This window comes from Bufo bufo, chromosome 1 (assembly GCF_905171765.1).
Source record: "Bufo bufo chromosome 1, aBufBuf1.1, whole genome shotgun sequence".
Taxonomy (NCBI): Eukaryota; Metazoa; Chordata; class Amphibia; order Anura; family Bufonidae; genus Bufo; species Bufo bufo.
Genome location: NC_053389.1, coordinates 474,947,255 through 474,970,417, shown reverse-complemented (window position 1 = coordinate 474,970,417; position 23,163 = coordinate 474,947,255). Strand labels below are relative to the sequence as shown.

The following is a 23,163-nucleotide window of genomic DNA, read 5'->3' as shown; positions in this document are numbered from 1 at the left end:
AAGGAGGTTCAACCAGTTATTAAATCCAAGGGTTCACATACTTTTTCCACCTCCACTGTGAATGTTTACATGTGTGTTCAATAAAAACATGGTAACATTTAATTCTTTGTATGTTATTAATTTAAGCAGACTGTGATTGTCTATTGTTGTGACTTAGATGAAGATCAGATCACATTTTATGACCAATTTGTGCAGAAATCAATATCATTCCAAAGGGTTCACATACTTTTTCTTGCAACTGTATGTACTTTTTGCACCATCTCTTCTTCCCTTTAAAAACATCTTCCTTGCCCTCAAGTATCATCCTCCCCCTCCCAGTATTATATCAATCACCCCACCATTATAATCTCCCCCCAATATCCCCAGCTCTTAAGTATCATTTGCCCCCAGTATCAGCTCTCTACAATATCCTTTCTCTTTCAGTATTACCTCTCTAAAGTATCATTTCGCCCACAGTATCATATGTGCCTCCTGTAGAATTAGCTATTCTCCAGTATACCTGCCTCATGCTTGGGTAAGAGATGTTGGTAGGAGAAAGGGAGTGGGGCTATGGAGTAATACAGTCCTGATCAAAAGTTTAAGACCACTTGAAAAATTGCAAAAAATCATATTTAGCATGGCTGGATCTTAACAAGGTTCCAAGTAGAGCTTCAACATGCAACAAGAAGAAATGGGAGTGAGACAAAACCTTTTTTGAGCATTCAATTTAATGAAAACAACGAATAAAACTGAAACAGGCTGTTTTTCAGCTGATCAAAAGTTTAGGACCACAGCTCCAAAAAAAACTAAACCCCCCCCCCCCCCAAAAAAGAAATCCAACTTCCAAACATGAACTCAGTAATGAGTAGCTCCGCCGTTATTGTTTATCACTTCAAAAATTCGTTTCGGCATGCTTGATGCAAGCGTTTCCATGATGTGAGTGGGAACATTTCTCCAAGTGGTGAAGACGGCCGCATGAAGGCCATCTACTGTCTGGAACTGTTGTCCATTTTTGCAAACTTCCCTTGCCATCCTTCCCCAAAGGTTCTCAATTGGATTTAGATCAGGGGAACACGCAGGATGGGCCAAAAGAGTGATGTTATTCTCCTGGAAGAAGTCCCTTGTCCTGCGGGCATTGTGTACTGTAGCGTTGTCCTGTTGAAAAACCCAGTCGTTACCACACAGACGAGGGCCCTCAGTCATGAGGAATGCTCTCTGCAACATCTGGACATAGCCAGCGGCCGTTTGGCGGCCCTGCACTTCCTGAAGCTCCATTGTTCCACTGAAGGAAAAAGCACCCCAGACCATTATGGCGCCCCCTCCACTGTGGCGCGTAGAAAACATCTCAGGTGGGATCTGCTTGTCATGCCAGTAACGTTGGAAACCATCAGGACCATCAAGGTTAAATTTTTTCTCATCAGAGAATAAAACTTTCTTCCACCTTTGAATGTCCCATGTTTGGTGCTCTCTTGCAAAGTCCAAACGAGCAGTTCTGTGGCGTTCAAGGAGACGAGGTCTTTGAAGACGTTTTTTTGTTTTTGAAGCCCTTCAGTCTCTGATGGTTATGCGGCTGCAGTCAGCACCAGTAAGGGCCTTAATTTGGGTTGAGGATCGTCCAGTGTCTTGACGGACAGCCAATTGGATCCTCCGGCTCAGTGCTGATGAAATTTTTTTGGGTCTTCCACTTGACTTTTTTGTTCCATAACCCTCAGGATCATTTAAGAAATTCCAAATGACTGTCTTACTGCGTCCCACCTCAGCAGCGATGGCGCGCTGTGAGAGACCCTGCTTATGCAGTTCAACAACCCGACCGCGTTCAAAAAGGGAGTTTTTTTGCCTTTGCCATCACAACGTGTGACTACCTGACAGAAAATGACAATGAATCCACATCTTTGCACAGATTTGGCCTTTTAAAGGCATGTTGTCCTAAACTTTTGATCAGCTGAAAAACAGCCTGTTTCAGTTTAATCGTTATTTTCAATTAATTGAATGCTCAAAAAATGTTTTGTCTCACTCTCATTTCTTCTTGTTGCATGTTGAAGCTCTACTTGGAACCTTGTTAAGATCCAACAATGTAAAATATGATTTTTTGCCATTTTTCAAGTGGTCTTAAACTTTTGATCAGGACTGTATATGAAGGTTTCAGGCTGTCTTTCTATTGGCAGTAATGGCGCTCACTGTATTGGGGAAGGGGATGCAACCTGTATAGCTCAAGTAACAATCATATTTGTAAAATGTTACTACCATGCAGTGCTTAACCACTTACCGTCACACTAACGCCGAAAGGCATCATCTCTGGCGCGCGCGTTCACAGGAAAGCATAGTGCACAAGTTCTTCTACAGCCTGCCGGCCGCGATCATTGGCTGGCAGGCTGTAGATTTTTGAATCGCCGAATGAAAAGGTTATGTCAGACGCTATTTTCAAAATAGCGTCTGATATAACTGCTGCCTGGTCCTCTGGTGGTCCCTTTCGCTTGGATCGACCACCAGAGGACACAGGCAGCTCAGTAAGTAGCACCAAACACCACACTACACATTTACACATTACCCTGTCATTTATTAACCCCTTATTTAGCACCTGATCGCCCATATTAGACTCCCTGATCACCCCCTTGTCCACCCCCTGTCACTGATCACCCCCCCTGTAAGGGTCCCTTATCACCGCCAGTTAGTTAGCTACTTGCTAGGTAGTTTAGCGCCCAGCCCAACGCACCGCAGTCACTGATTAGTCGCTGATTAGCGTCATCGCTGTCGCTAATCAGCACTAGTACTATATAGTATCTGTAAGTGATCAATACTGATCGCAATCAGATCTATATAAGTACATTAGGGTCACCTTAGGCTCTACAAAACGCAGTGTTCGCCCGATCAGGCCTGATCTTTTGCGCACACTTGCGTTCAGTCCGCTCCACCGCAGTGACAGAATTTATTTTTTTTGATCACTGCAAAAACACGGTAAAATCGCTGCGCCGCTATAAAGATCACTTTTGAGCTTTTTGGATCTTTATTAGCGGTCGCAGCTTTACTTCGCAAGCACTCCTTTTTGCTAGGTAGGTTTGCTCTTTTTCCTGGGTAGTCTCAGAGGAATACCCCCTAAATTTAGTGAACCCAAAATGTCAAACAAGGGGTATTCCGCTGAAGAGGCCTACAGGATTCTGGCCCTGATGGATGAAAGCGATGGGGACGACTCACCCGCTGAATCCAGTGGTTCAGAATATGAACCTGTAGACAGCAGTGGCACTCTAACCGCTAGTGAGGATGACGAGGTAGAGGTCCCTGCTACGGCCAGACGTACCCGATCCCATGTCAGGGTTCTGCCTACCCTGCATGATGACCCTCATTTGCAGCAGAGTGGTGCTAGCGCTGATCTTGTTTATGGTGCGGCATACACCAGCAGCGCAGCACACCCTGGACCTTCTACCAGCACTGCCGTATTCCCTGGTGAAGTGGCGAGCACCAGAAGGGCAGTTTCAGCTGGTACGGTGGCACGTGCAGTAACTCCCCTGTCGCAGCCACCGCGTTCACAGGCCCGTAGAACCCCTAGTCTCCCAGAGGTGCTGGCAAATCCCAATTGGCACTCCCCTGCTTCCGCCGCACCCGTATTGCCCCCTTTCACCGCCCAGTCTGGAGTTCGCGTGGAGACGGCTCATTTAGGATCGGCCCTTCAGTTTTTTGAGCTGTTCTTCACCGCGGATCTCTATGACCTAGTTGTGGCAGAAACCAACCGCTACGCCACACAGTATATAACCGCCAATCCGGAAAGCTTCTATGCCCAGCCTTACTGGTGGAAACCAGTCACAGTTTCAGAGTTTTAAAATTTTTTTGGGCCTTATCCTCAGCATGGGTCTAACTAAAAAAAATGTATTGCGGTCATATTGGTCTAAAGACCCAATACATTACATGCCCATGTTCTCTGCTGCAATGTCCAGGGCACGTTTTGAGGTCATCATGTGCTTTATGCATTTTACGGACAATAGCACCTGTCATCCAAGAGGCCACCCTGCTTATGACCGGCTCCACAAAATTCGGCCCCTCATAGACCATTTGTCATCCAGATTTGCAGATGCGTATACCCCTAATCAAAACATCTGCATAGACGAGTCCCTAGTACATTTTACCGGGCGCCTTGGCATAAAACAGTACATCCCCAGCAAGCGCGCCCGTTATGGGGTAAAACTGTATAAGCTCTGTGAAAGGGCCACAGGCTATACATATCGTTTTAGATTGTTTGGGACTTGGTGTCACCCTTACTCCACAAGGGGTACCACTTATACGTGGACAATTTTTACTCAAGCGTGGCCCTCTTTCGGCACTTACATCTAGTCGGAATTCAATGCTGTGGCACCGCGCGACCTAGTCGCCGGGGCTTCCCCCAACGGCTCGTTAGTACCCGACTTGCACGGGGGGAGAGGGCTGCCTTATGTGACCAAGAACTGCTCGCGGTGAATTGGAGGGACAAGAGGGACGTTTACCTTCTGTCCACCATTCACGCAGACACGACTGTCCAAATTGAACGGGCAACTGGAGTCATTGTGAAATCCCTCTCTGTCCATGACTATAACCTTCACATGGGAGGGGTGGACTTCAATGACCAGATGTTGGCTCCCTATTTAGTTTCCCGACGCACCAGACGCTGGTATAAAAAGGTATCTGTATATTTAATTCAATTGGCGATGTATAATAGTTTTGTTCTCTACAGTAGGGCTGGGAGAACAGGATCCTTCCTAAAATTCCAGGAAGAGATCATTTCGGAACTCCTGTATCCAGGAGGGTCCGTGCCCCAAGGCCCTGATGTAGTGAGCCGGCTACATGGCAGACACTTCCCGTCTGTCTATCCTGGTACCCCAACTCAACGTTCCCCAAGAAAAAGATGTCGTGTCTGCAGCAGGGCTGGAATAAGGCGTGACACCACAGTTTTTTGTCCTGACTGTCCTGACCAGCCTGCCCTATGCATAGGGGAGTGTTTCCGCAAGTTCCACACTCAGGTACACTATTAGTGTAGGGATCGCGTGACACAGGACAGGCACACAGGGCTATTAGGGCCCTTTCACACAGAGCTGCCACAAACCTCTCCTTTCACCTGGGACAAAGTGCATAATGTACTTTGCCACTTCTCTGGGCGATTTGCGCTTTGCACATTGTCCCATGGGGAAGGAGAGGTTTGTCCTATAAAGGTAAAAAAACAAAAACAAAAAAAATCACCGGTAAGCAAAAAAGTTATTGTTCTGTTTCAAAAGTTTATAAAAGTTAATGTTCTCTAAAGTTAATGTTAATAAATTTATTGCGTTGCGGCCTGTTTTTTTTTTTTTTTGACCTTCTAGGTGGACCAAGCGATCGACTAGCTGCAGCACTGATGTGCATTCTGACAGAAGCATTGCGCTGCTGTCAGATTACACACAAGTCGGTGTATGCGGCGCTGCAAGACGAGATTTCTCCTCTGCAGTAAAAGATACGTTTGCCGAGGCATATGAGCTGAGGAGGCGGCGGTGTTCATATACTTTGGCAAACACTTTGTATATATAAAAAAAATTAAAAAATCCCGGCAATGATTTATTTATCCACATCGATTTATGTGAATGGATAAATCTGGTTTGCCAGGGCATACGAGCTAAGTGGGTATGGATGTTGGGCGGAGCTCCTATGTCCTGGCAGACGCCTTTCCCCTCCTTTTGATCGATGTGAATGAAGAAATCTGTGCCGTTCATTTTTTCTTTCAGCCTAGAGGCTGAACGGAAAAAAAAAATCTCATTACCCGTATGCTCAATATAAGGAGAATAGCAGAAACTCCTAATGCTGGCCATACATGTAATGATTGCGGAGACCCTCAAATGCCAGGGCAGTACAAACACCCCACAAATGACCCCATTTTGGAAAGAAGACACCCCAAGGTATTCGCTGAGGGGCATATTGAGTCCAGGAAAGATTGAAATTTTTGTCCCAAGTTAGCGGAAAGGGAGACTTTGTGAGAAAAAACGAAAAAAATCAATTTCCGCTAACTTGTGCCAAAAAAAAAAAAATTTCTTTGAACTCGCCATGCCCCTCATTGAATACCTTGGGGTGTCTTCTTTCCAAAATGGGGTCACATGTGGGGTATTTATACTGCCCTGGCATTTTAGGGGCCGTAAAGCGTGAGAAGAAGTCTGGGATCCAAATGTCTAAAAATGCCCTCCTAAAAGGAATGTGGGCCCCTTTGCGCATCTAGGCTGCAAAAAAGTGTCACACATGTGGTATCTCCGTTCTCAGGAGAAGTTGGGGAATGTGTTTTGGGGTGTCATTTTACATATACCCATGCTGGGTGAGAGAAATATCTTGGCAAAAGACAACTTTGTATAAAAAAATGGGAAAAGTTGTCTTTTGCCAAGATATTTCTCTCACCCAGCATGGGTATATGTAAAATGACACCCCAAAACACATTCCCCAACTTCTTCTGAGAACGGAGATACCACATGTGTGACACTTTTTTGCAGCCTAGGTGGGCAAAGGGGCCCACATTCCAAAGAGCACCTTTCGGATTTCACAGGTCATTTTTTACAGAATTTGATTTCAAACTCCTTACCACACATTTGGGCCCCTAGAATGCCAGGGCAGTATAACTACCCCACAAGTGACCCCATTTTGGAAAGAAGACACCCCAAGGTATTCGCTGATGGGCATAGTGAGTTCATGGAAGTTTTTATTTTTTGTCACAAGTTAGTGGAATATGAGACTTTGTAAGAAAAAAAAAAAAAATCATCATTTTCCACTAACTTGTGACAAAAAATAAAAAATTCTAGGAACTCGCCATGCCCCTCATGGAATACCTTGGGGTGTCTTCTTTCCAAAATGGGGTCACTTGTGGGGTAGTTATACTGCCCTGGCATTCTAGGGGCCCAAATGTGTGGTAAGGAGTTTGAAATCAAATTCTGTAAAAAATGACCAGTGAAATCCGAAAGGTGCTCTTTGGAATATGGGCCCCTTTGCCCACCTAGGCTGCAAAAAAGTGTCACACATCTGGTATCTCCGTATTCAGGAGAAGTTGGGGAATGTGTTTTGGGGTGTCATTTTACATATACCCATGCTGGGTGAGATAAATATCTTGGTCAAATGCCAACTTTGTATAAAAAAATGGGAAAAGTTGTCTTTTGCCAAGATATTTATCTCACCCAGCATGGGTATATGTAAAATGACACCCCAAAACACATTCCCCAACTTCTCCTGAATACGGAGATACCAGATGTGTGACACTTTTTTGCAGCCTAGGTGGGCAAAGGGGCCCACATTCCAAAGAGCACCTTTCGGATTTCACTGGTCATTTTTTACAGAATTTGATTTCAAACTCCTTACCACACATTTGGGCCCCTAGAATGCCAGGGCAGTATAACTACCCCACAAGTGACCCCATTTTGGAAAGAAGACACCCCAAGGTATTCGCTGATGGGCATAGTGAGTTCATGGAAGTTTTTATTTTTTGTCACAAGTTAGTGGAATATGAGACTTTGTAAGAAAAAAAAAAAAAAAAATCATCATTTTCCACTAACTTGTGACAAAAAATAAAAAATTCTAGGAACTCGCCATGCCCCTCATGGAATACCTTGGGGTGTCTTCTTTCCAAAATGGGGTCACTTGTGGGGTAGTTATACTGCCCTGGCATTCTAGGGGCCCAAATGTGTGGTAAGGAGTTTGAAATCAAATTCTGTAAAAAATGACCAGTGAAATCCGAAAGGTGCTCTTTGGAATGTGGGCCCCTTTGCCCACCTAGGCTGCAAAAAAGTGTCACACATCTGGTATCTCTGTATTCAGGAGAAGTTGAGGAATGTGTTTTGGGGTGTCTTTTTACATATACCCATGCTGGGTGAGATAAATATCTTGGTCAAATGCCAACTTTGTATAAAAAAATGGGAAAAGTTGTCTTTTGCCAAGATATTTCTCTCACCCAGCATGGGTATATGTAAAATGACACCCCAAAACACATTCCCCAACTTCTCCTGAGTACGGAGATACCAGATGTGTGACACTTTTTTGCAGCCTAGGTGGGCAAAGGGGCCCATATTCCAAAGAGCACCTTTCGGATTTCACTGGTCATTTTTTACAGAATTTGATTTCAAACTCCTTACCACACATTTGGGCCCCTAGAATGCCAGGGCAGTATAACTACCCCACAAGTGACCCCATTTTGGAAAGAAGACACCCCAAGGTATTCGCTGATGGGCATAGTGAGTTCATGGAAGTTTTTATTTTTTGTCACAAGTTAGTGGAATATGAGACTTTGTAAGGAAAAAAAAAAAAAAAAAAAAATCATCATTTTCCGCTAACTTGTGACAAAAAATAAAAAGTTCTATGAACTCACTATGCCCATCAGCGAATACCTTAGGGTGTGTACTTTCCGAAATGGGGTCATTTGTGGGGTGTTTGTACTGTCTGGGCATTGTAGAACCTCAGGAAACATGACAGGTGCTCAGAAAGTCAGAGCTGCTTCAAAAAGCGGAAATTCACATTTTTGTACCATAGTTTGTAAACGCTATAACTTTTACCCAAACCATTTTTTTTTTACCCAAACATTTTTTTTTTATCAAAGACATGTAGAACAATAAATTTAGAGCAAAATTTATATATGGATGTCGTTTTTATTGCAAAATTTTACAACTGAAAGTGAAAAATGTCATTTTTTTGCAAAAAAATCGTTAAATTTCGATTAATAACAAAAAAAGTAAAAATGTCAGCAGCAATGAAATACCACCAAATGAAAGCTCTATTAGTGAGAAGAAAAGGAGGTAAAATTCATTTGGGTGGTAAGTTGCATGACCGAGCAATAAACCGCTAAAGTTGTGGAGTGCCGATTTGTAAAAAAGGGCCTGGTCACTAGGGGGGTATAAACCTGTGGTCCTTAAGTGGTTAAATAATATCCATAACCTGAGTGAGCACTGATTACAATTATTTTTAAAGAATTCCCTGCCTGTAAAAATATATTTACCTCTTAATGTAATACCACAATAGTGCTGAAATAATAGCACCATACAAACCACAGTTCAAAGCCCAAATAATCTTGTTATACAGTGTTTATACAGTGTTTAATTATACCTTTATACAATGCCCATTAATAGCAATCACCATACAGCCCCAAGTATTGGGTTGTGGTTCGCATGATACACTTTGGAATTCAAAAAAAGTTTATTTTGTGCTATAAACATGGGTTTAACCCTAATTAGAGTACAAAATGTGCCCTACATTGACCGATATGGAAAGCCAAATATCCACCTGGAATTATACTTAGGCATATTGCACACAAACTTTTTTTTTCCCGTTCCGTTTCTGCAGATTCCGTTTGCAGTCCCTATGTGGAACCATTCATTTCAATGGTTCCGCAAAAAAACGGAATGTACTCCCTATGCATTCCGTTTCCGTACTTCCGTTCCGCTGAAAGATAGAACTTGTCCTATTATTGCTTGCAAATAACGATCCGTGGCTCCATTCAAGTCAATGATTCCGCAAAAAAAACGGAATGCATACGTATGTCTTCCGTATCCATTCCGTTTTTGCGGAACCATCTATTGAAAAGGTTATGCCCAGTCCAATTTTTTATGTACTTACTGTTTAAACATTATTGTATGCTTCCGTTTCCATTTGAGATCCGCAAAAAACGGATCACAAACGGAAACCAAACAGAAAAACAGAACAGAAGCGGAATGGAAACTACTGAAACAAAAGAATAGCAAATCGGATCCGTTTAAAACGGACCGTAAAACCATACGGTTGTGTGCAAGAGGCCTTAATCAAATATACCATCAATGACATAAATTTACTGCATATAATTCATGTGACACTTTTATATAGAATATTGTTTATTTGTTGATATATGAATAATGTCTTTACACAATCTGCATTTCATATACTAGTTCTTTTTATGCCACATACTAGAAACAATTGTTCAAGACACAAAAGGGATTCTGCCCGGCCTTTAGAATGAATTATAAATACCTTAATTTATTGTAAATCATTTTCCATTGTCTTACATTGCTAATAATATTTAGTATATGGACAAATGTGTGCGGAAGTAAACACCACATGGAGAGCTAAAAATGTACAAAGGTAAAACAAATTGGTAAACCAAAAAGTACTGCATTATCACTCCTTAAAGTTAGGTTTATTATTAGGATACTGAACAGTGGACATATATTACATAGGGTGTAAGAACCACTAAGACAACAAGACAAAACAGAAACCTACTGGTTAACACTAAACTCATACAACAAGTACATGTATATCAATGTTATATCATTGTTATATCATTGGTTTCAAATGATAAAGCTGATAAAGCTAGTGAGATTTAGACCAGTAAGGGAACATGTTACCATGTTACCATTCAACAAAAGGGAAATTCATGGAAGCTGTGAACTTTGTGTACTGTAAAAGTTTTCAGATGCTGGTATTCACCAGATATAATTAGACTCAGGAGGAACATGTCTTTCTTCAGTCCTTTTAGGAGATGGCGTGTGTTGCCTGTTTTTGGCACCTGTGGGCCTCATGGCATTCATAAGGTTGGCTCCATACCCTGAAAAAACAATCAACAGAACACATACTAGAAAAACACACCTTCTGTCATCATTCACATTTTTTCTGTGTATTTGTAAACAAAAATGTTAAATACAAATTAGAGGGGCATTCTAGTAGAGCAAAAAAAAATGTCAGCTGGCCATGAAATGGTTGAAAAAAATAAGCCAGCATATACTCACCTCATTGATCCCCCTCCTCTGCTGTTCTGACAGCGGCTGGTTCCCCACAGCTCTCAACTTTCTGCTGACATCTTGACACAGCAGGAAATGGCTGGGATTACTGCTCAGACAAAGACTGAGTGAGACAGGAAGTGGGGTACAGTGAGGATCCAGGCACCAGCGGTATGGCAGCAGTGGGGGATCAGCGAGTAGGGTATAAGCTAGTTTAGTCTTTTCAAGGATTCCATGGCCATCCAATATCTTTTTAACTGCAATACTCCTTATATAAATTTCAATCCAATGATGGCATGTTATAGTCACCTAGTTTTAGAAAATAAAAAAAATAAAAGTTCAAATCATCCCCCTTTCCCCAAAATGAAAATAAAAAAACATCATAAGCATCGCTATATCCAAAAATACCTGTAATATAACAATATTTATCCCATATGGCTAAAGGTGTATTGGGAAGAAATCTACATTTTTTTCATAAATTCGACACTCAAAAAAATGTCATAAAAAGCGATCAAAAAGTCATACACACCCCAAAAATTGTATCACTGAAAAGTACAGATTGCCTCACAAAAAATGAGCCATCATACAGCATTGTAAATTGCATTTTTTTTATAGGGGCCAGAATATGGCTAAAAAAAGAAAAAGTTTTTTTTTTTTCAGTATTAAAACACAAGAAAAACTATACATATGTGGTGTTGCTGTAATCATATTGACCTGGAGAATGAAGAGCACAAGTCAGTTTTACTACATTGTGAACGCTGTAAAAATAAAACCCATAAAACTATTGCAGAATTGTGGTTTTCTTTTTCCAATTCCACCCCATTTAGAATTTTTTGCCAAGCTACCCATTATATCCAATCAATATTAAATGATGCCATTAGAAAGTACAAATTATACCGCAAAAAACAAACACTCGTACGGCTAAAATGGAAAAATAAAAATAATGGCTCCAGGAAGGCAGGGAGTAAAAAATAAAATAAAATGCAAAATTAGACAATTGCTGGAAAAGGGACTGTAAATAATTGGATAATCCAAGTCTCCAATTTGCACCTGAATTTTGGCTTAGGTTGGGTTCACATCACGTTTTATGCCTCCATTTGACATATACGTTAGGGGAAAAAAAGATACAAAAACGCAGCACACCACGTTACAGTATCCTGCACAGTCCAGTAATAAACACATAATAGTGTCTAGTTTTGGTTTTGTTTAGCTGAGTAGGGGAGGAAATGGCATGGGCATGAGATGTGTCAACAAGTGTCCAAATCTTGGTGCAAAGTAAGGCAACCAATAAGTGATCTAAACCATTTTGCACAGAGAGCTGCCCTTAGGGCTGTGTCACTACACAGGGCGTGATTCCCTCTTCACATGCAGGGGACGTTGCTTAAACTACAATGCAGTTTTCATCTCAGGCGTTACCATGCACAGATATTGAATGCAGGTACTTGAAAACTAATAACATGTGACAGAAAGGTGCAGTCAATGACCAAGGATGATGGCTACTACAATGTGCTGCAGAGGGACTGCTTTATAGTGGGCTTCTACTTAATCTGTGACAGTTCCCTACCCTTTTTTTACCACCTTGTAGAGGAGAGGACTCCCACGACAATCTATTCCCACGCTGAATCCTGGGCCTGCGATGTGTGAGCGCATTGTGCCTGCTGGGGAGAGCCGGCAGTTGAGTGGAGAAGCAGGGAGCAGACAGCTCAACTGTCTCTGTGTCCTAAGAACACAGAAACAGCTGAGAGTGGGACATACCTTGGCCCTCCCAGGACCGACACCCAAATCCGGGACTGTTCCGCCGGATCTGGGACATTTGGGTGGTATGGAGTAAATGCCCTTATCTGTCTAGATTAGTACAACTGTTCCAGTCCAGACAAGCAAGCAAAGTTATGGCATGCTTGTGTGTGGGCGAAGAATTTCAAAGAATTAGTAAATTTGCCCCATTGTACCTGGGTATACAGGGGAAACTCGAAAAATTAGAACATCGTGCAACAGTCCATTTATTTCAGTAATGCAAATTAAAAGGAATTGCATTAATGCAGTTTAAAATTAGAATTTTGTGAAAAGGTTCAATATTCTAGGCTCAAAGTGTCACACTCTAGTCAGCTAATTAATCCATATCCCCTGAGCAAAGGGTACCTGAGATTGAGACTTTGGGGTTTCATAAGCTGTAAGCCATAATCATCCAAATTATAACAAATAAAGGCTTGAAATATCTCGCTTTGCATGTAATGAGTCTATCTCATATGTTAGTTTCACCTTTTAAGTTGCATTACTGAAATAAATTAACTTTGCACGAACAGTGTGGGATTTTTTTAGTATGGATTCAGGAAGTTGCTGTAAATGTTGAGTACAGTTTTTGGCCCATGTGGACATGATACAGCTACTGCAGGTGTATTCGCAGTAATATAGCAAATCTCCCATTCCTTTATAAAAGGTACTATATTGGATAGAGATTACAGATTAGATCTGATTACTGTGCAGGTCATCATAATATACTCACTGCCACATGAGCTGTGTACTTTGTGACAAAGCATGTTGTATTGTAGGACACATGTCAGCAACAATACTCAGGTAATGTAGGTTGTGGTTTTTAAGCAATGCTCAGTTTGTAAAAAAAACATTAGTTATGCAAAGAAAATAAATCTCACATCATTACACCACCATAAACCTTATTCACAAATTCTGACCCCACCATCTGCAAAGTTTTCAGTCCTTATCTGACTGGAAAGAACCAATGTCGTCATCCAATGCTTTAGACTATCCGCTCTCTGGTTTGACATGCTGTACCTTCAGAGGAGCTCTTCACTATACCACAAAGTTATTTGTAGTATGATTGCCTCTTTCACCAGTCTGGCAGCTTTCTACTGATTTCTGTTTCAAGTTGTTTTTACTTACAGAGCTCATTCAATAGCAGATTTACTAATCCTGTGTAATATTTAAACTAAACTAAAAAAGGTACACAACCGGCCTCCTGGTGGCCACATGTGGCCCACAATGCCAATTTGAGAGACCCCAACCATTTAGACACAGAATTGATCATCACACGTAATTTGAGAACTGAGAAGCTGCAAACGGCTTAGGAGAAGTAAAGATGGGTAAGTACTAATGGTGCACTGTGTAGCCATTTTGGGCCTTCCATATATCAAGAAGATGGAGTCCTTTCTACCCTGTTTGGCACTCTAAAAAGGAGTATATGAGGGAGGTGGCAATCTATGCATGTAGCTCTCTTCATTGTTCTGTATGGAGAAAGTCATGATCTCTTCCTTTTTGGAGGGCTCACTGGGGGAGAAAAGCCCCCATTCTTCTGATAGGTGGGAGTGCAAAAAAGTGGATCTGTACCATCAGACATTTATGGTATATACTACTGAGCTGCCATAAATGTCTTGGATGGCAATACCCCTTTAAGTTTTATTGTGGCCTTGGGAATAGTTCAATATGACAATGTGGTTCTCAAACTGAAAAAGTTGTGCACTGGACTAGATGCCCCAGGTTTATCACAATGGTTCACTGTGGATGATAAATTTGGTGCATCTTTGGACACTTTTATAGAACTTTACACCACTTATAGGTTGGCTTTTGTGCAATTTTGGTGCATGTTAAGCTAAACTACATTTCTCACTAAGCCACATTCCTTTCCCTTGTTGAGCGAGGCACAAAAGTATTTAAAACACAAAATAATAAATGTGGCACAAATTATGCATGCCAATTTTTTTGGCATGCACTAAGTCAGAATTCTGCCACGTTTAGCTTAGTAATTCTCCTCCAATTTTTGTTTAAAGAAAACATTTTCTATAAACTCTAGAGACCCAGTAGAGCAGCGGTGCCCAGCTACTTGGCCACGGACCAGTACCGTGCCGTGCCGTAGATCATCTGGTACTGGTCCGCTGGGAGCTTCAAAGTTGAACTGTTGGGACAGGAACTATTGGCTGCTGTGCCCTGCCGTTTAGCTTCATGGCCTGGAGGCCATTAGGCCTGAGGCCTATGATGCAGTGCTAAGGTGCAGGGTGGTCACAATGACATCATCGCGACCTCCTGTACTGTGTCACAGGTGGCGTGACGTCGTCATCATGCCACCAGAGACCCAGTGCAGGTGGCCACAATGATGTTAGCTTTTCTCTTTTTCCGGGTTTTTTCTAGCTGTGGACACTACTGAAGGCACTAAGGAAGAGGGGTATGTACATTATATACTGGGGGGCACTATATGTAAAGAGGCACTACTGGGGGCGTGTTATATTTAAAGAGACCACTACTGGAGGCACTAAGGAGGGGTTGGTGCATTATTTACTGGGGGACACTATATGTAAAGAGGCACTTTTGGGGAAAGGGATCATATTTAAAGAGACCACTACTGGGGGGCACTATTTTAAAGAATCCACAACTAGGGGGCACTTTATGTAAAGAAGTCACTACTGTGGGGCACTTTCTGTAAAGAGGGCACTACTAGGAGGAACTATATGTGAAGAGGGCACTACTGGGGGGTGTTATATGTACATAGGTCACTACTGGGGGGGGGCATGCTATCTACTGGGGCCTAAATGGGGATGATGAAGTAGAGGCATAAAAGGAGGCATTAATGCTAAATAGAAAGAAGTTGTGGTCAAGAGACGTCAGAGTGATTTATGCAGGACTGAGAAAAAGGTAAGAGAGACGCCAGCAAGAGGAGACATCACCTGTAAGTCACAGTGTGGGGCAAAAACTGGATTATTAATTACTATGTTTTATGTGTGTAATTTACCACCTTAACCCCCCTCCCCCCACACCAGGCCATGGAGAAATTATTTTGCGTGAAACCGGTCCCTGGTACAAAAAAGGTTGGGGATCACTGCAGTAGAGCTGTAATTTCTCAGACATTCATAACGATTAATGGCTAGCTAATATATACTTTTTAAAAAGGTGCAGACTGCTGTAAAAATTATTTAAAAGAAAAAGTCTAAACTTACAGATTCCCTACCACTACTGTTCCAACGATTCCTGTGTGCCTTTCAACAGGAAATGACTGCTGAACCAATCACTTACAGCAGTGACCAGCCTCCGCCAGTGAATGAGTTAAGAGGGAACAGGAAGCAGAAACTGGAAGGGGACCTGGGAATCATGAGAACGGGGGCAGTGGGGGTTTTGTAAGGTATGACTTTTTTTTTTAACAGCATTCTGAACCTGCTTAAAACAAAATATCATCCAGACAATCCCTTTAAATGGTCGGTGCCACTTACATCACATTTATTCATCATTCTGATGTTTGGGCTGAACACACACTGAGACTCTTGACCATATCTGCTTGCTTCTGTGCTTTGGGTCGCTGCTATTTTATTGGTTGTTTAAATATTTGCATCAATAAGCAGGCGCAAGCGAGGCCACCCACCATTCACTTCTATGGGAATTCTGAAAATAGCTGAGCTTGGCTATTTCCAGAACTCTCATAGAGATGAATGGAGAGGTGGCCGTGCATACATGGCGCACTCTGTATTCATTTCTATGGGAGTTTTGGAAATAGCCGAGCGCACTCGTTGGATATATTTGGAACTCCAATATAAGTGGATGGAGAGCACACCGTGCATATGCGGTGCTCTTTCCTTCATTAGTGGCCCTGTTCTAGAGATAAGTGCGGGACCCAGAGATGGGACTTGCACCTATCTGACATTGGTGGCATATCCTAGCCATATGCCACCAATATTTCAGATGACACCACCCCATTAAGCTTTATGGATGGTTAATGTCATTAATTCCATTTCTATGGAAAAAATGTTTATGGAATATTAAAAAAAAATCTAATGAAAGGTAATTATTCTATCAGAAGGTAACTCACACTCTAGAATGTCTGATGTGGAATTCACTGGAAAATGTAGACACAGTCATGGCTTTCAGACAGATGCCCATAAATGAATTACTATTTTTTGTCCAGCATTCCTACATTTAAAGGTTTTCTGGTTTATAGGAGCAGATGACTTTGCCAGCAGTGAAACTCTAACTTTTTTCCCCAGCAAAGTTCCATTTGTGACTGTGGTAAAGCAGTCCCCTTGTTATGCTATGGCCATGTGTATATTAGGGATCTTACGCCATGTCACTGTTTGTTCAGCGTACTTACAGATTGGGTAAACAGTTCTGCACAGGGCATGAATACATAGGCAGCGGCTTGTTTTAACTTCTGTCACGCTCCATAATAGTACCTATCATTATCTGCCAGCATCATCAGATTAAAAGCTTGGATTGGAAAGAAGCCAACATTTCGCGGCCAGTTTAAACTTCTGCGGTGGTCTGGTCCCTCTTATACTAAGCTCATAGAGGTAAAAAAAAAACTGGGACTCGCGGTAATTCTGTCTGACACTGGGAAATGGCAATCCATAGTGGGTGTTTGTGACCCAGTAATGTGGTAGAAGAAGGCTTTTACAAAGTTCACCCTTGCTAAGCATGCAGTTGTTTCATTGTGTACTGTAGATTCCGGAATAAGTCATATAAACTACAAGGACCTGTCATGTCTTGATAACATTGATTTTCTGAAATTAAAATGAAAACATGACTTAAAAACATGAATACAGTCTGAGGCTACGTTAACACTGCCTCATTCGTGGTCTGTGTGAGGTCTATGTTGTGCCAAAAATGGGATTGGATGTCATTAGAAGCAGGAAAACTTTTCTCACAGAGGATATTTTCTTGCTTCCCCCTAAGGGATCCAATACCATTTTGGCATGAGACACATAGATTTAGATTTACACTTAGATTTACTAATACAGTCTAACATTAAGATTAAACTAGACAGTCTTTAAGGGGTTTTCCAGTTTGATATTTATGGCCTATCCTAAGGAAGGATCATCAATATCTGATCGTTGGGGTCCAACTCCTGGCACGCCCACTGGAGTGCAGCCTCCTCACAATATATCAAAAACAGTGCCGTATGCTGTATAGCGGCTGTGCTTCGTATTACAGCCTAGACCCAGGGTCGCGAATATTGATGAACAATGTTTTTTAAGGCTACTTTCACACTAGCGTTCGGGGCTCCGCTTGTGAGTTCCGTTTGAAGGGGCTCACAAGCGGCCCCGAACGGATCCGTCCAGCCCTAATGCATTCTGAATGGATGCGGATCCGCTCAGAATGCATCAGTCTGGCTCCGTTTGTCCTCCGCTCCGCTCAGCAGGCGGACACCTGAATGCAGCTTGCAGCGTTCAGGTGTCCGCCTGGCCGTGCGGAGGCAAACGGATCCGTCTAGACTTACAATGTAAGTCAATGGGGACGGATCCGTTTGAAGTTGACACAGTATGGCTCAATTTTCAAACGGATCCGTCTCCCATTGACTTTCAATGTAAAGTCAAAACGGATCCGTTTGCATTATCATGAACAAAAAAACAACAAAAAAAAATATTTTTTTTTTTTTTTTTTTGTTCATGGTAATGCAAACGGATCCGTTCTGAACGGATCTAAGCGTTTGCATTATAGGTGCGGATCCGTCTGGGCACATACCAGACGGATCCGACCTAAACGCTAGTGTGAAAGTAGCCTAAGCTCCGTATTTGGTTAATGTTAGCAATAGAAAATGTAACTTCCAGCATCTTTGCAATATACACTGCCCGTCCCAAAAAAAAAAGTCACCACCATAAATATTTCATTGGACCGCCTTTTGCTTTGATTACGGCATGCATTCGCTGTGGCATTGTTTCGATAAGCTTTTGCAATGTCACAAGATTAATTTTTATCCAGTGTTGCATTAATTTTTCACCAAGATCTTGTATTGATGATGGTAGAGTCTGACTGCTGCGCAAAGCCTTCTCCAGCACATCCCAAAGATTCTCAATGGGGTTAAGGTCTGGACTCTGTGGTGGCCAATCCATGTGTGAAAATGATGTCTCATGCTCCCTGAACCACTCTTTCACAATTTGAGCCTGATGAATCCTGGCATTGTCATCTTGGAATAGGCCCGTGCCATCAGGGAAGAAAAAATCCATTAATGGAATAACCTGGTCCTTCAGTATGTTCAGGTAGTCAGCTGACCTCATTCTTGGAGCACAAACTGTTGCTGAACCTAGACCTGACCAACTACAGCAACCCCAGATCACAGCATTGCCCCAACAGGCTTGGACAGTAAGCACTAGGCATGATGGGTGCATCACTTCATCTGCCTCTCTTCTTACCCTGATGCGCCCATCACTCTGGAACAGGGTAAATCTGGACTCATCAGACCACATGACCTTCTTCCATTGCTCCAGAGTCCAATCTTTATGCTCCCTAGCAAATTGAAGCTTTTTTTCTGGTTTGCCTCACTGATTAGTGGTTTTCTTACTGCTACACAGCTGTTCAGTCACAATCCCTTGAGTTCCTCTTCACATTGTGCATGTAGAAATGCTCTTACTTTCATTATTAAATATAGCCATGAGTTCTACTGTTGTTTTTCTTCGATTTGATTTCACCAAACATTAAAGTGATCGCCGATCACGATCATTTAGGATTTTTCTCCAGCCACATTTCTTCCTCGAATATGGTGGGTCCCCACTATCCTTCCAGTTTTTAATAATTCATTGGACAGTTCTTAACCCAATTTTAGTAGTTTCTGCAATCTCCTTAGATGTTTTCTCTGCTTGATGCAAGCCAATGATTTGACCCTTCTCAAACAGACTAACATCTTTTCCACGACCACGAGATGTGTCTTTCGACATGGTTGTTTAAGAAATGAGAAGCAACTCATTGCACCAGTTGGGGTTAAAAAACGTATTGCCAGCTGAAAGATAATCGCCCATGCAGTAATTATCCAATAGGAGGGTCATAACTATTTGCTTAATTAAATCCAGGTGGCGATTTTTTTTTCGCTGTTTTCACTCATTTTAAGGTGTTTTATAGTATTGCTATCTGAGAACTGTCAAAAAACTACTGTTGGGAGATGCATTGTTCGTGTATTGTCATCATTCTGTACACTGATAATACAAGACTGTGTGGCTGTGAGTGAGTGAATCTTAGCCCTTTTGCACACGAACGTGTGCGCCCCGTTGCCGTATTGTGGACCGCATTTGCGAATCCGCAATACACGGGTGCTGTTCCGTGGGCATTCCGCATCACGGATGCGAACCTATTCACTTCAATAGGTCCGCAAATCCGGAGATTCTGAATGGTGCAGAACGGAAGCACGGAACGGAACCACTACGGAGTGCTTCCGTGGGGTTTCGTCCCGTACTTTCGTTCCACAAAAAGATAGAACATGTCCTATCTTTTTGCGAAACGGCCGGATCGCGGACCCATTAAAGTGAATGGGTCCGTGATCCACTGCGGCTGCCCCACGGACCGTGCTCGTGCATTTTGCGGGCCGCAGCCAGGCCACGGGGCGCACACGTTCGTGTGCAAGAGGCCTTAGGGTGCTTTTACACACAGCAGATTTTATTGCAGAATTTTTTGCTCCTGAAAATAATTTCCATTCATTTGAATGGTGCAGCAAGCACATGGATTTCTGCAAGCCCCATTCAGGTGAATGCAACAGATTTTCAGTCGTAGAAATTTCTGCAACAAAATCTGCTGTGTGAGAAGGCACCCTTAGGGCTCATGCACACAATCGTATGTGTTTTGCGGTCTGCAAAACACAGACCCGCAAAAATACGGATGATGACTGTGTGCATTCTGTATTTTGCGGAACGGAACAGCTGGCCCCTAATAGAACAGTCCTATCCTTGTCTGTTATGCGGACAATAATAAGACATGTTCTAATTTTTTTGCGGAACGGACATGCGGACATATGGAAACGGAGTGCACACGGAGTAACTTCCATTTTTTTTTTTGCGGACGCATTGAAATGAATGGTTCCGCATACGGTCCGTTTCCAAGTTCAGCTTTTTATGCAGTTTTTGAAGCCAAATCCAGAAGAGGATTGAGGAAGAGGATAACATTCAGTCTCTGGCCCAATTCACATTACTGTATTTTTGGTCCATATCCGATTCACATTTTTGCAACTTGCCCATGGACCCATTCATTTCAACTGGACCACAAAAATGCAGACAGCACTCTGTGTGCTGTTCACATCTGTATGTGCGGTCTGCAGTCCTGAAAAAAAGATAGAACACGTCCTATTCTTGTCTGTTTTGTGGACAAAAATAGGCATTGTTACAATGGGTCAGAAAAAAAAAATAACACGGATGCAATACGGATGTCACACGGACATCTGTATTTTTTTGAGAATCGCTAAATACATATGGACGTCTGAATGCAGCCTTAGGCTAAGTTCACACGAACGTGTGTGATCTGTGGCCGTATTGCGGCCCGCAAATCGCGGGCCGCAATACACGGCCACAGTTCCGTGTGAATTCTGCATCACGGATGCGGACCCATTCACTTCAATGGGTCCGCTAATCCGGAATCGCGGAACGGCCGCACGGGACGGGACCCCTCGGAAGCACTACGGAGTGCCTCCGTGGGGTTACGTCCCGTACTTCCGTTCCGCTAAAAGATAGAACAAGTCCTATCTTTTAGCGGAACGGCCGGATCGCGGACCCATTAAAGTGAATGGGTCCGCGATCCGATGCGGCTGACCTACGGCCGGCGATCGTGCATTACGGCCCGCTATTTGCGGGCCGCTGCACAGGCACGGGTCACACACGTTCGTGTGAACCCGGCCTTACTTTTATATGTATACTCCATTTATCAGCCATTCCTGCTTTACTAACAGCTTTTTATACCCTACAGCTGTGATCATGTTAGTATTAGACCAGGTTTCCATGTTGCTAGTACAGGGTGGTATTGTGCCACCAAGGCGAGAACTGCAAAGCAAAATTGAAGTGGTTTACTCTGAATTGCTCAGTTTTTTTCTGCAAGAAGAGGGCACACATGTTTTAGGCTAGGGCTACACAGTGATATGTGTTGAGCGCCTTCTTGTTGCAGAAAAGTCGTGCAACATTTTTGTAATGATAGTCAATGGTGTCACACTGCGAAATGCTGCGACTGCAACACAACAGTCGCAAAAAATCCATCCAAGTTGGGTTTCTGTGCAACTGTCGTGTTGCAGCATGTCGCAGTGCATGACACCATTGACTAACATTACAAAAAACGTTGGTGCAACCCATATCGCAGTGCAGTTGTACCCTTTTTGTTGTGCGACACGTGTTGCCGTGTAGCCCTAGCCTTAGGCCTCATGCACACGGCTGTTGCCTTAGGCCTGCAAACAGCGGGTCCGCAATATGTGGGCAGCGGCCGTGTGCTCACCACATCACAGATGCGGACCCATTCACTTGAATGGGTCTGGATCAATTTTTATTGCGGTGCAGACGGATCACGGACCCATTCAAGTTGAATGGGTCTGGATTCGTCGCGGCAGCCGCACAGATGGTGCCCGTCCGTTGTGGAACAACAGGTTCCGGTCCGCAATGCACGGAACGGCCGAACAACCGCCGTGTACTAGAGGCCTTATACTGTATGTGCTTCAGCTGAACTTCCACATGTTTTTATTTATAAAAAATAAAAAAAATAAAAAAAAGAGCGCTTTTCTGTCAACATTTTTTTTCTTGGAGCAAAAACTGCTGTGGCAAGACTGTTACATGTTCACCAATAAAACGCTCTACAAACAAAGCCTATTAATACAGTTTCCTGGTGATTGCTCTTTAGCTTTTTTATTTTTTTATTTTAGCATGCTCTGTGTGTGGGTTTTTTTCAGAAGCCACTCCAAAAGAAACAGGTGAATTTCACAGTGAAAAATTTGCTCCACAAAAACCTATGTGTAAGGCCTCATGCACACGACCGTTGTTGTGTTCCGTTCAGCAAAATGGGGTTCCGTTGTTCCGTGATCCGTTTCCGTTTTTGTTTCCGTGTGTCCACCACAGAATAAAGGACCACCAGAATAAAGGAATGTGAAAAAAAGACAGGTTTGCCATGCAAGTGATAGGAAAAAAACGGACGCGGATGACAATCTTGTGTGCCTCCGCGTTTTTTAGCGGTCCGATTGACTTGATTGGGTCCGCAAACCGTTTTCCGCAAAAATAATAGAACAGGTTATATTTTTTTTATGGACTGGAACCACGGATCACGGACGCGGATGGCAAACGGTGCATTAGCCGAGTTTTTAACGGACCCATTGAAAATCAATGGGTCCACAGAAAATCACGAAAAACGGCGCAACGGACACGGAATAAAACAACGGTCGTGTGCATGAGGCCTAAAAGTACCCTTAGGCCTCTTTCACACGAGCGTGATGGATTAGGTCTGGATGCCTTAAGGGTGCGTTCAGGGAAACTTGCACCATTTTGCAAACAAGTTCAGTCAGTTTTGTCTGCGATTGCGTTCAGTTGTTCAGTTTTTTCCACTCGGGTGCAATGCATTTTGATGCGTTTTTCACACGCGTGATAAAAAACTAAAGGTTTACAAACAACATCTCCTAGCAACCATCAGTGAAAAACGCATTGCATGCGCACTTGCTTCCAGATGCAATGCATTTTCACGAAGCACCATTCACTTCTATGAGGCCAGGGCTGCGTGAAAAACACAGAATATAGTACATGCTGCGTTTTTCACGCAACTCAGAACT

General features: G+C 42.8%; 1 protein-coding gene across 1 annotated transcript in view; it reads right to left on the bottom strand.

Annotated features, from left to right (window-relative positions):
* Positions 1–9,779: 9,779 nt before the first annotated feature.
* WIF1 (WNT inhibitory factor 1) overlaps positions 9,780–23,163 on the bottom strand; it is a 130,579-nt gene continuing 117,195 nt past the window's right edge. Inside the window, exon 10 of the mRNA XM_040409287.1 lies at positions 9,780–10,507. Coding sequence (XP_040265221.1) covers positions 10,386–10,507 — 122 coding nt within the window. The 3' untranslated portion in view covers positions 9,780–10,385. The remainder of the gene's footprint in view (positions 10,508–23,163) is intronic.